Source organism: Setaria italica, chromosome III, assembly GCF_000263155.2.
Source record: "Setaria italica strain Yugu1 chromosome III, Setaria_italica_v2.0, whole genome shotgun sequence".
Lineage (NCBI taxonomy): Eukaryota > Viridiplantae > Streptophyta > Magnoliopsida > Poales > Poaceae > Setaria > Setaria italica.
In genome coordinates, this window is record NC_028452.1 from 17,351,394 (window position 1) to 17,363,795 (window position 12,402).

At 48.9% G+C, this 12,402-nt stretch overlaps 2 protein-coding genes across 2 annotated transcripts; both read left to right on the plus strand.

Moving 5' to 3' along the window:
- The first annotated feature begins 460 nt into the window (after window positions 1-460).
- LOC101775774 (phosphatidate phosphatase PAH1) lies at window positions 461-6,748 on the plus strand. The gene is made up of 11 exons (XM_004961768.4): window positions 461-924; window positions 1,126-2,946; window positions 3,024-3,607; window positions 3,683-3,756; window positions 4,257-4,341; window positions 4,456-4,542; window positions 4,728-4,800; window positions 5,005-5,048; window positions 5,198-5,326; window positions 5,404-5,502; window positions 5,975-6,748. The coding sequence occupies exons 2-11, from the start codon at window positions 1,212-1,214 to the stop codon at window positions 6,029-6,031; spliced, it is 2,967 nt and encodes a 988-aa protein (XP_004961825.1). The 5' UTR covers window positions 461-924; window positions 1,126-1,211; the 3' UTR covers window positions 6,032-6,748.
- A 3,167-nt stretch (window positions 6,749-9,915) lies between these two features.
- LOC101776173 (probable membrane-associated kinase regulator 4) lies at window positions 9,916-11,641 on the plus strand. Its single transcript, XM_004961769.3, has one exon. The coding sequence runs from the start codon at window positions 10,333-10,335 to the stop codon at window positions 11,485-11,487; it is 1,155 nt and encodes a 384-aa protein (XP_004961826.1). The 5' UTR covers window positions 9,916-10,332; the 3' UTR covers window positions 11,488-11,641.
- The last annotated feature ends 761 nt before the right edge of the window (window positions 11,642-12,402 follow it).

Below are 12,402 nucleotides of genomic sequence, written 5' to 3' on the forward strand. Positions count from 1 at the left end.
GGTGAAGCTGTCATTTCGGCCGTGAAATAAATATGGGTAAGTAGATGCTTCACTATATCCACCACTGCCAGTAATTAAGCAGGAACCATCATGTTTTCAAGTCCTTAACAACATCAATGAGTGCGCGACACGTGGGCTCCACGTCGCAGAAACCCCCGCCGGGCCCACCACGGCAGTGTCACATGATCGGAATTTCCAGGTCTTTTCAGCTCTCCTTCCCCCGTGAAAAAGGAAATTCGCGGCGCCCAGCTGCACGTAGCGGCGTTTTATTTCGTCCTCAACCACCAGCATTGAAACCAGTCTATGGCACGTGGGCCCGGACATCCATTGTGCCCCACATGTAAGCGTGGCAGCTGTCCAGGCGGGAGGGGAGTCCCATGTGCGCCGCTCGCCGAGACTCGCCTGCGCGTGCGAATGGAGAAGGGCTCACCTATATATTCCTTCCTCCCAACGGCCGGCCGGCCTTGTCCCCAAAAATCCAATTCCTACCTCGCCAATCGACGGTGGCGGCGTCGCGGCCGGCGGCGCCTCAAGGGTTCCGGAAGCTTCTCGAACGACCTCGCCGAAGAGAAGCGGGAGTGACCAAGGTGAGCCGATCCGCGTCGCGGCGAGGCCCTGGCTCTCTCCTTTCTCTCTTTCTTCTTCCTTCTTTCATCTTCCGCGCGCGATACGCGCCCCGGCCCCGAACCCCCGACGCCCGACGCCAGGCACGGAGCCCCCGCCGCCACCACCTCCCCTTAGCTCCGGCGGCCTCCACTGCCCGACGCTAACCCGTGGGGGCCAGACGCCCCCGCCGCCTCCGCCGCCCACCGGGGTTCCTCCACTGCCCGGCTCCGGCAGCGCCCTCGCCGCCTCCGCTCCCCCGCTGTTTCTCCTGCCAGCCGGCGAGCCTCCCGGAGCTCCTTCGAGGCCTGCAAGCCACAGGTAATCTCCAACCCCAGATCCCCTAATTTAGACCCCAAATCCCAATTCCCATTCATTTTCCTAGTAGATTTAATCGCCTAAATGCTGGGAGTCGCTCTCAGCAGTTTCACGCATCGAGCAACTAGGGTTTCGAAATTTCTTTTGTCTGTACGGCATCTGAAATTTTCACTGAGAATTCTTCGTTCGCATCATAAATTGCAGAGTCGATGAGGAAATTGGACGAATCAAGCAACCTCGGTCTGGATTGTTGAGTGTTTGATGCTTGGTGGTCGAGGGCTCCTGCAGATATGAACGTGGTGGGAAGGGTTGGGTCTGTGATCTCGCAGGGAGTGTACTCCGTTGCGACGCCCTTCCACCCATTTGGCGGCGCAGTTGACATCATTGCAGTTGAGCAGCCCGATGGTTCATACCGCACCACTCCATGGTACGTCCGTTTTGGGAAGTTCCAGGGCGTGCTCAAGGGTGCTGAGAAGGTTGTCACCATCACCGTCAATGGCGTGGAAGCCAGCTTTCACATGCAGCTTGACAACTCTGGCCAAGCCTATTTCATGCGTGAGCTTGTGCCTGGCAGTGAAGACTCTGGTACAGGTTCAGAATCAGAAGCTATCAATGAGCCTGAACCCCCAGCGCGCAGTAAGAGTGATGGGGACCTTTACATTGGTCCTAGTGACAGGCTTGGCAGCCAAGAGTTGAATGTGGAGCATCAAGAGAAGCAAACCGGGGACGAATTTGAATCATATGATGGTTATGGTAGGTTGGAGGAAGCAGAAGATTTGCCAACCCAAGCTGATGGGGGAAATTCGGAGGTGGTTCTGGTTAGTGTGGATGGACATGTGCTCACCGCGCCTATTTCTTCAACAGAGGAGGGTATGGATGATGTGCAGTTAAGTGACCCGCAGTTTCATTTGGGACCTGGGCAGAGCTCTAGTGGGGACTTCAGCCGCAGTGGTGAGGTGTGGGATGCTGGCATTTTAGATGATCTATACATATCACAGGAAAAGGTACAGTTTGATTCTGGACATCAGTCAAAGGTTTTTATAGAGAATGAAGAGGTACCAAGTGAGAAGGATGAGTCACATCACATCTTAGTTGACAAAGGTGAAGCACTCCATGTGTCTATAAATGAAGATGAAGTGCTCAGTGTGTCAACTAATGAATATGAAGTTCATGCTTTGTCTACAAATGAAGATGCAGCTCATGTTGTGTCTACATACAAAGATGAGGTTCAGAATGTGTCAAAGTCAGGGAACAATGATGGGGTTTATCAACCCATGACCACTGAAGGTGAGTCTCGTGGTGTTTCAGGGGACATTGATGTTGGTTATCAACCCTTGACCAATGAGGACGAGTCTCCTGATGCCTCAGGGGACAATGTTGTGGGTTATCAACCCTCGACCAATGAACCTAAAGCTCATGATATACCAGAGACCAATGATGAGGAGCATAAATCGTTGACCAATGAAGATGAATCTTGTGATGTCCCAGTGCTCGAAAGAGCCAAGGGTTGTAAATCCCCAGCTAACAAGGATGAGGTTTGTGATCTCAGCAATGAGGACACTGAGTTGGAGGATGCTGGTGCTAGTTTTGGTAAAAAGGAAACTTTTCAGAGCTGCTTGGATCTAACATTACAAATAGATGATGGGGATTCAGGAAACGAACTGTTTTCTCCCGGATCTGATTATCAGAGGGATTCTGAGCTTAGTTTGGGTAACACTTCTGTTGCTGAAACAGATCTGCAGGAAGGTGAAACTAAAACTGCTTACTGTGATCAAGATGGTCCATTACAGGAGGGAGTGGATGTTTCAAAATTTACAACAGAAGCTGATAGGACTCGAAACAAAAGGGCTTCTTCTCCTTATGGCAAGGAATCTGACTTGTCCCCTGAAACTGAGGCTGCTGTATCTGAAGGTTTACCGTTATCCATGGCTACCAGTGATAAAGACAAACTGGGAAGCATTCCAGAACACTCAGAAGAAGAGGAACAGGATAAAGAAGAGCATTCTGAATCACCGAAGGGCTTGGGTAAGCACATGTCAGGTTGCATTTTATTCTTATTTCCTAAAGGTAATGTGTCAATGTTCTGCTTTGATGTGTTGCAGGGGTTGAGATTTCTCTTTGTGGGAACATGTTACGGCCAGGAATGGGTCGAGAATCTGCTGAGGAAGCCTTTCTACAGCATCTTGTCAGTGAGGAGGATTTCAAGTTGTCTGGATCAACGATTATAAAAAATGCAAACCTTATCGTCAAAGTTGACAATAAGTATTTCCCGTGGAGTAAAGTTTCTCATGTTATTCTTGGCAAGGCTGTATTTGGTTCAAACTTCAACATAGAACCCTTTGATGCTATTCCGGTTGAACGTCAGGAAACGCCCAACTCAAGGGAAGACTCTTTTAGAGTGTCTCCCTCAAGCCGGAGGTGGAGGCTTTGGCTCAATCCCTTTCGGATAACAAGATCCCTTCAGCGTAGTAACAGTGATTCTTCTGAGGACATTTTCCTTGACTCAGAGACTGTTTTGAGTCCAATGGATGAGCAAGCTCTGGAGAACAACAAAAGCCAGTCACCAAGGAAGCAATTTGTAAGGACTTTGATCCCCACTAGTGAACAGGTAGCATCTTTAAATCTGAAGGAGGGCCAAAACTTGGTGACCTTTAGCTTCTGCACCAGAGTTCTTGGGAAGCAGCAGGTCTATGCCTCTATTTCTTAACTATCTCATCCTTTTATCCTTAGGATCATATAATAAATTTGAATTTTTTACTAGGTTGATGCACATATTTACTTGTGGAAATGGAACGCTAAAATTGTAATATCTGATGTAGATGGCACCATTACGAGGTAATGTTCATGGTTTCTTCTCCACTCCTGTATGCTACCCCCCACACTTTGCCTGAGTAGCTTACAAACAGCAGTTGGTGTAATGGGCATTCGAAAAAAAGAGATACAGATTGCTTCAAATTGATGTTTTGAGTGACAATATCATGTGTTTTTGTCTTTATCCACAAAGTTAAATGATTAGATTTACCTTCATTTGGTGGATTTAATGTAGGATTCCATGCCTTGTTTTGTTACTAGTTATAGTTATTTTAGTCTATTTATTCTTTAATTAAGCTGGACTGTCCCATGGCCTGTAATTTATTGGTTCATGAATTTTGAACTATTGCTTTATATCTGAAACTGTCACCAAGCAAATCAAGGTTGCCTGGGACTAAAGCTCCACCGACTGAATCCAACATCATGTTGTAGAAATTTTATGCTTGGTAGGGGTGATACATATGCTTTTCTGCTGTAAATGGCCAAAATCGTTGAATGTGGGTACTTAATGTTACATTTTTCAGGTCTGATGTGCTGGGTCAGGTCATGCCTTTGGTTGGTCGAGATTGGAGTCACTCCGGTGTTGCTCGACTCTTTTCTGCGATAAAGGTTTGATGCTTTCTTAAGAAATGTTTTATGTTCTAGTTTTTTTCCCATGTTGCTGGGTGGGATTGTACCTAATTTTGTGCTTATGTCTAAGATAACCTTTTATGTCTTAACCAGGAAAATGGTTATCAACTATTATTCCTTAGTGCTAGAGCAATTGTTCAAGCTTATCTCACGAAGAACTTCCTCTTCAATCTGAAACAGGTAGGATGATGATTCTCATTTGATGTTGTCTTCTAGCACATGGTTTTCTAACTTGTATTGATGTAGGCAAATGCGTGTGGTACAAGTACAGTGATCTCGCTTACTTTATTTCAAAATAGTGTTGCCAATATTTCTGCAGGCTTGCTTATCCAGTGGACAAGTAACAATTCTTTCCAATTTTGCAGGATGGGAAGGCACTGCCCAATGGGCCTGTTGTAATTTCACCTGATGGCTTGTTTCCTTCACTCTACCGAGAAGGTAACAGCTTGCTAACAGTTGGTTGAATCCTTACATAATTTGCTTAGAACGACTTGAGCCAATTGATTTGCCATATCGATTGACTGGACTTTTCCTAGCATGATCAGTAATGGGGCTTCTGGCTTCATAGAAAACTGGTTGCTAATGGCTAGTGCTAGTGTTATTGTTTTTAGCATGATTCTAATATTCCTTTGCTTGTCTCAGTTATACGGAGAGCTCCACATGAATTCAAGATTGCATGTCTGGAGGTATTTTTCTTTTAGGCAGTTCCAATTTTTTAGTTTGATGCTCTTGCCAGATTGCGTGCAGTTTTTCCCCCCAGAGTCCTGAGATCCAAAACTCAGCAACAGTGCTATGATGAGTGCTTTTTATTCATGGAAGTTTTGTTCTTTGACAGGACATTAAGGCGCTTTTTCCTTCTGATTACAATCCATTTTATGCTGGATTTGGCAACAGAGACACTGACGAGCTCAGTTACAAGAAGATGGGAATTCCTAAAGGCAAGATTTTTATCATCAACCCAAAGGTATCACTATTACACACCATCTTGATCATTAATATTATGTTCACACAATTGTCTGAGCGTATCCGATGGGCTTGCAGGGAGAAGTGGCCGTCAACAGTTCTGTTGATGTAAAGTCTTATACCTCCTTACATACACTTGTCAACGACATGTTTCCACCAACAACTCTGGTTGAGCAGGTCAGTTGTCATTCAGAGCTACTAGTATTATTTTACTTCCACCCCAGGCATAGACTAGAATTATGTTCTACTAACATATCTAAATCATTGAATACCTATATTAATAAAAAAATTGCATAGGTTTGGTCTAGAAGACCTAATGGTTTCCATCAGTTTCCTTTAGTTCATTTTCCTCTTCCAAATACCACATGGAAATTCACTAGCTACATATTTGAACTTGCTGCATACAACACTTTTACTAATGTTCTTTTTTTTTTTGCTGTACATTTGATAACAATTCCATGCACATGAATGCTGCAATTAGTTTCACTTACTAAAGGGCACAAAGTTAAACAACTACATTTGCATAGATAAATGACCACTTATAAATTATATGCCCCCAATCCTTGTGGCATATCTATGTCAGCAACTTAAAAAGATACATGGGGGAAATAATTTTCTTCTGCTGATTATTGGTGATCATACTATGCAGGAAGACTACAATAACTGGAATTACTGGAAGGTGCCGTTGCCAGATGTTGATTTGTAGTGTAGTTTTGACAGATACAGCCGTAGATAGCAGTAGATCCTCAAAAGCATAGTAGCTGAGCTTCGTGTACACTAATTCTCAGTCACCACGACCGGGTTAGATCTGATCTGTAAAGCATCTCAAGAGTCCCAGATGTGCGGTTTTGATAGCCAATGCAAATGTCGCCATTTTCTTCCCTTCGACGGAGCTTTCCCACGATCATACATCTTTTAGGTAGTGATCTGATTGTCTTCGTCGAACTTCTTGTGCTCCAAGGTTGAGTCCTGGCCTTGTAATTCATTAGAAAGCTCTCTTGAGGTGGTCACTTCTCCAAGCTATTTTGTTCTGATAACTGGAATCGGTAGATGTCAAAACTCGATGTATATTGTATATCAGTGCATGGGAGAGAATTGACATAGCATTTCCTGTTTCACCTTCAATCTTTCCTTGTCCTTGTAAAGGTTGCACCTGCTAAAAACATCTGCCTGCCTAGGAGCTGCAATGGAGGTGCTCCTGTAAATGGGTCATGTCGTTTCAGATCTACTGCTGAGTTGACACTCTGGCTGTTTGCTAAATGTTGAAATGGTGAAGAAACTTTGACACGCCTGGTGGTTCTGAAGTGGTACTGAAGGGGCGAGAGGGTACTCTGCATTATCTCAAGGCACTGGAAAGGACTATTTTATCTATTATATCTTTTACCATTTGAAGTGAAAAAATTGAACCGTGTCACTTTTCTTCTGTCTTTACAGGCTGCTGTGTTTATTTGTGGTTTCTTCTGAAGCCTGGATAATAACGTTATTCATCAGAGCTCCATCTCGTGTTTTCAGATGTGCTGCTTGCGCAGACAACATTTATTTAGTCTTCTTTTTCCTAGCCTGGTGATTTGTCGTGAATTATGTGTGTTGGAGAGTCCGGTGTGTTGTCTTCAGAAGGATTTTGCCCTTGTGCAGTGTCATCAATCATCATCTCCGGTGACAGCAGCTAAACAAATCCTCCCCTCCGTGCTGAGAAGCGAGAACGCACCTGGGAAGATAATGACAGTGCTCGTGGATCACGTCGCTTTGTTTCACCATCCAGTCATCCACGATCATCAGGAACAAAGCCCCGAAGGTTGAGGGAAAAAAAAAAGAACACGCAGCGCAGCCTCGTCAGTCGTCACCGAACGGCTGAACGATCGATCATTCCAGTCAAATGTCGCAGCGAACCATGCCATCGGCCAACCTTTCCTGCCCATTCGGCCTCCATGGTGTCATCGGGGAATCGGGGCACGTATGGCATGGGGGGCATTGGCAGGGCTGCCTGTGCCTGCTTCCATCCGCGCGCAGGGCAGCAGAGGAGAGGAGGCAAAGCAAGCAACGCCTCGAGCGCTGAAACCGAGACCGCCACCCATCCTACTCCTTTAGGGAGCCGGCGTTCTGTGCGCGCCCGAAGGAGACGCCTCACGCCCGGCTGTCTGCCGAGCCAGGGGGCCCGCGCAGTCGCAGGAAGAGGCCAGCGGCGCGCGTGCGCGGAGCCGCGTACCCCTTGGCTGCTTGCGTTGCGTGCGGCCGTCATGCACCAGCAGCTGCTGCACTGCACGCCTCCCGTTGCCAGCGCCCTGCGCCTAGGAGGAGGGGAGACTGATCCAATCGGGCAACAGCCAAGCCGTCACGCTGCTCTGATGTTAAAGCTGTTCGTTCCCGGGAAGCTCAGGCAGTCAGGCCTCACTCAGGCTGAGGTTGGCGTGAGACACCGATTCAGACGTACGCTGTCGTCGGCTCTCCTTGTTCTCTTGCGTGCGAGAATGTAAAAGCCTTTGCGTGGGTCTTGGTTTAGTGGGATCTGTAATCTGACCCTCTCCGTTGGTGCCTCTGATACGTGTAGGTGTGCAGCATATTGTCGAATTATCTGTAGCTGGAAAAAGGCAGGAGCACATTTTCTTCTTCTTCTTTTTGTGTGTGTATGGAACAATCAACGTATAAAGATGGTAGCGAAACGTCTCCAATGCCTGCCTTCTCCACTACTACCTCTAGCACAAAGTTATGGTTGGGATTTCACAACAAGGGTATACCGTTCTTTCCGCGTTACCTTTTTCCTCTCGCCCCTTTCTCTTTTCTTTACCAAAAAACAAACAAAAAGATTACATTACATGGAGCATATAAGAGCGCGCCTAAATGTGCTCGTAGCAACTAGCAACATACTCCTAGCTTAGTAGCTGGCTTTACTGCAAGATCCTTTGCTTAACCACAACCTTCTGTACTCTAGTACTATTTGCATCGCTGCCTGAAGCAAGAATCTTCCTCGTCCCAACCACCGCCGACCACGCTCTGCGGGCGTCGCAAGTGGGCACGCCATTCCGCCCTGCAATCCACCGCAAATCCGGAGTTGGGCAGAGCTGACCTCGACCTAACCCTGCATCTCCCCAATTTTTTCAACTGATCTGAATCTGACTCAGCGGCAATCAGACAACCTTGGCAGAAGAATAATCCCGGATCAGCACGCCGGCCTGATTGGTATCTACCAGCTCCAGCTGCTGGACACTCCCAATGGAGCAGTGGTACCAGCAGGGCCGGGATACTTTATTTCTCACGAAGTCAAGGGCCTTGTAGTTTGCAAATGGAACCTGTGTCGAAATGACAACTCGAGGTGTATTTTTAATGCGTCTACGTCGTACTTTGGTTGTGATGTCTAGGGTTGCTGTAGGCGGTAGGATTGGGACTGTACGTTGTTTTGCCGAAATCCATGGCGCGTCGATTTGCTGATCCTATCCCACTACGTGACTGATGCGTAACGTACCGTAGCTGAAGAGACAAGGGAGAGGTAGCTGCAGTGATGCACTCCAACTGTCACCCTCGCGCGTCAAGTTCTTCTGGGATCAGTCCGGACACCCATGCATTGGTTCTTGTTTCTGATCCGAAGGTCACATAGGCGTTCATTTATGTCCTGGATTTCTTAGGATCCGTTTGGTTGCTTTTGCTTATTTTTAAGCAAGTGTTTAGATACTAATTAGAAGTATTAAACGTAGACTATTTACAAAACTCATTACATAAGTGGAGGCTAAACAGCGAGATGAATCTATTAAGCCTAATTAATCCATCATTAGCAAATGTTTACTGTAGCAACACATTGTCAAATCATGGGACTAATTAGGCTTAATAGATTCGTCTCGTCGTTTAGCCTCCACTTATGTAATCGGTTTTGTAAATAGTCTACGTTTAATACTCCTAATTAGTATCTAAACATTCGATGTGATGGGTGCTTAAATTTAAGCAAGTGAACCAAACCAGGCCTTAATCCGTGCTGCCTAATCGCAATATCTGCTGACGTGAAACCCTGAATCCTACAAGCACTCGCATTGCCTGATTGCCTGAATCTTGAGCGGCTGCACTGCCACTGCTCATTGATGAGCGAGTGATGGCGCCTTCACACACTTCAACGGACTGGCGCCGCACAGCACAGGCACGACGGTGACGCCGTAGACAAACGAGCACGCCTACGAGGTCGCTGTAGCGCGCCGCTGCTCCCTTGCTCCGTGCTCTGCTCTCGTTTCGTTTCGGGCCACGAGCTTGCTGCCCATCTCGTCATTTCGAATTCAAAACTGGCCGTAGCATTAGCATTTAGCATAGTAGCATCCAAAGATTTGAGCACATTTTAATCGAGAGCAAACAGGTCCAGCAACCCAAGGGGGATAAGGGATCCCCGTACATACAGATCCTGCGTATCGTCCGTACTGCTCGTAACTCGGCCACTCACTGGCTTGGGACTCCCAAACGATCATTGCCAAAGATTGCACAGTACCACGAGTAATCCAACAGTAACATTTTTCTGCCGGTACCAACAGTGCATAGTGGCCTCTGTCTGATATGAAACGGCACGAGGCAGCAGCCAGCCATGGAAAGACGAGAAGCATGCACACCCTGCACTTCGTCGGAGAGAGGTTTCAGTCTTTCAGGGAGAGGGAAGGCCGTTCAAAAAAGCAAAAGGGCACCACCCTAATCAGTACTCGCACAGGGCCGGCAGAGGCAGGCGGGCACCAAAGCCGGGTTTCCTTCAGAAAAGAAGGCGCCAAAGCCAGGGATGGAGCAATGATATGCAGGGACAGCGACGGCCATAGGCAGAGGGGCGCAGTGGCTACGTGCAGTGCAGCCCGGGCAGGGGAGGTGGCCGAGACGCGAACAAGAAGCAGATCATGCGGGAGATGGTAGGGCCCCTGGAAAGCACGAGCGGTGCGGTGTGGTGAGAGCCCGATTTATAAACCCCTTCCCAAATGGCTGACGAATCGTCGTCGTAGGCGCGCGGGCGCAGCCACTTCGTTCGGTTCCAGGCCAAGAAACACACGAGCGATGGCGGGCGGGCGAGAGGAGGGGGACGGAGAGGTGGTGCTGCGGCGGGAGGAGGAGGAGGAGGGGGAGGAGGAGGATTACATCGACATGGACCTGAGCCCGGCCGCGGGGGCGCCCGCGGCGAGGGAGTTCGAGTTCATGTCGGCCCCGCTGGACCGGTGGGGGGAGCCGCTGGCGTCGCCGGCGGACGAGCTCTTCTACAAGGGGAAGCTGCTGCCGCTGCACCTGCCCCCGCGCATCCAGATGGTGGAGGAGCTCCTCGACGGCCGCGCGCCGCGCGACGGGGGCAGCAGGGAGGCCCTCGGCTTCCGCACGGCCCCCGCGACGCCGTACGAGTCGTGCAACGCGTCGCCGGCCAACTCGTGCTACGTCAGCGGGGAGCTCAACGTCGAGGAGTACTTCCAGGAGTACGCGGCCGGCCTGGCGGACGCCGCGGCGGCGGCGGCGGTCGCCGGGGAGAGGAGGTCGTGGTCCAGGAAGCTCAGGTTCATGCGGCAGCTCAACCTCGGCCTCAAGCTCAAGGCGTCCAAGGCGTACCTCAAGACGATATTCGCTGCCAAGCAGGGGAGCCCCGAGGACAAGAACGCTCTCGGCGCACCGAGGGGAGCCCAGGAGCTGGCCCACGGCGGCCATGGCCATGGCCACCTCAGGGCGTGGAGGAAGAACCCATTCGGCCAGGTCAGAAGCAACCGCTGCATCGCCTCGCACAGCGCCGGTGCTGGTGGTGGCAGCGGCCGCGCTACGCCCACGGCAGAGCGGCACAAGGAACTCCGCGAGCACGGCCACAGGAGGTCCTTCTCCAGCGTCATCGTCCGGTACTCGTCGTCGAACAAGACGCCCCCCGCCCCCGCGCTGCCGTCGCCGTCGTCCTCGTGCTCCTCCTCCTCGTCGAGCTCGTCGGCGTCCTCGTCGGTCCGGACCTCCAGCGAGTCCGAAGACGGCGCCGGGCCGGCGCTGAGGAGGAGCAGCAGCGCGAGCTCGGAGGTGGAGAACCCGATCCAGGGGCTCATCGCCTACTGCAAGAAGTCCCAGCAGCTGGCCTCGGTCAGGAAGAGCGCCAGCGACGCCGGGTTCCGGTTCCTCTCGTCGGCGGCGTCCAAGATCGCCGCAGAGTCCGACGGCCTTGACGAGCTGATCGAGATTTGCAGAGGGTGATGGCGCCATGAATCCTGATGATTGTACAATGATGCAACTGCGTTCTGAAAATTTTGTGAAAACTGAAACTTGTGCTGTTGACCACCCTGTGTCATGATGATCTTGTTCAAATGAGTGACATATGAAACTTTGAGCATTGACTGTTTTCAGTGCATTATCGTTGTCTTCACTATGTGTCTTGGTAGAGTAATTTCTTTAACTGCGTAAACAGTTTGAGAGTTGTAGAGTTTTCCACAGATTTTTAGTAAAAGTCAATAGCAGAGTCGTACTTCGATTACATCACTGTAGAATTGTCTCTGATAAGTACTGATAGACCAGAATTCTCGAAAAAGGAAACGTGCTAATGGATGCACACTATAGACTATGAATGAGAGAATAAAACCAACTTAAAGTCAGAGTCATGATTTGGTGAAGGGAGCAAATCTGCTCGTTGGCATATTCTTCTTCAGTGAGAAGGCAGAGCACCTGCCATTTGCCCTAAGAAAAAAGGAACCCTAGATGATGCAGTCACAAATGTGGAAATGACGCTATTCAATCCGGTCTGCTTGCTTTGTTTGCTTCTGAACTCTAGGAACTCAAAGTAACGGCAAGAGGCCAACGCAAGAAGATGAACTAAAGCAAGACAAGCAAAGCTGATTGATCGACAAGACATGAAGATAAACATCTAGCAGCTTTACAAAACTGCATGATACCATCTCATATCTGTCTTTGAAAAATATAAGCCATCTCACATTTTCACAGACACAGACGGCTCAGCATTACTGCATACTAGGCTGATAAACCGATTCACCATAACATTGACTTAGATAACCTGTTCTCTAACGTTTATTTGGATGCGCATGCCGCCGATCTTCATCCAATCTACAATCTTAATCTTATGTTTAGTAATCCCATACTACCATGTGCATCAGAGAA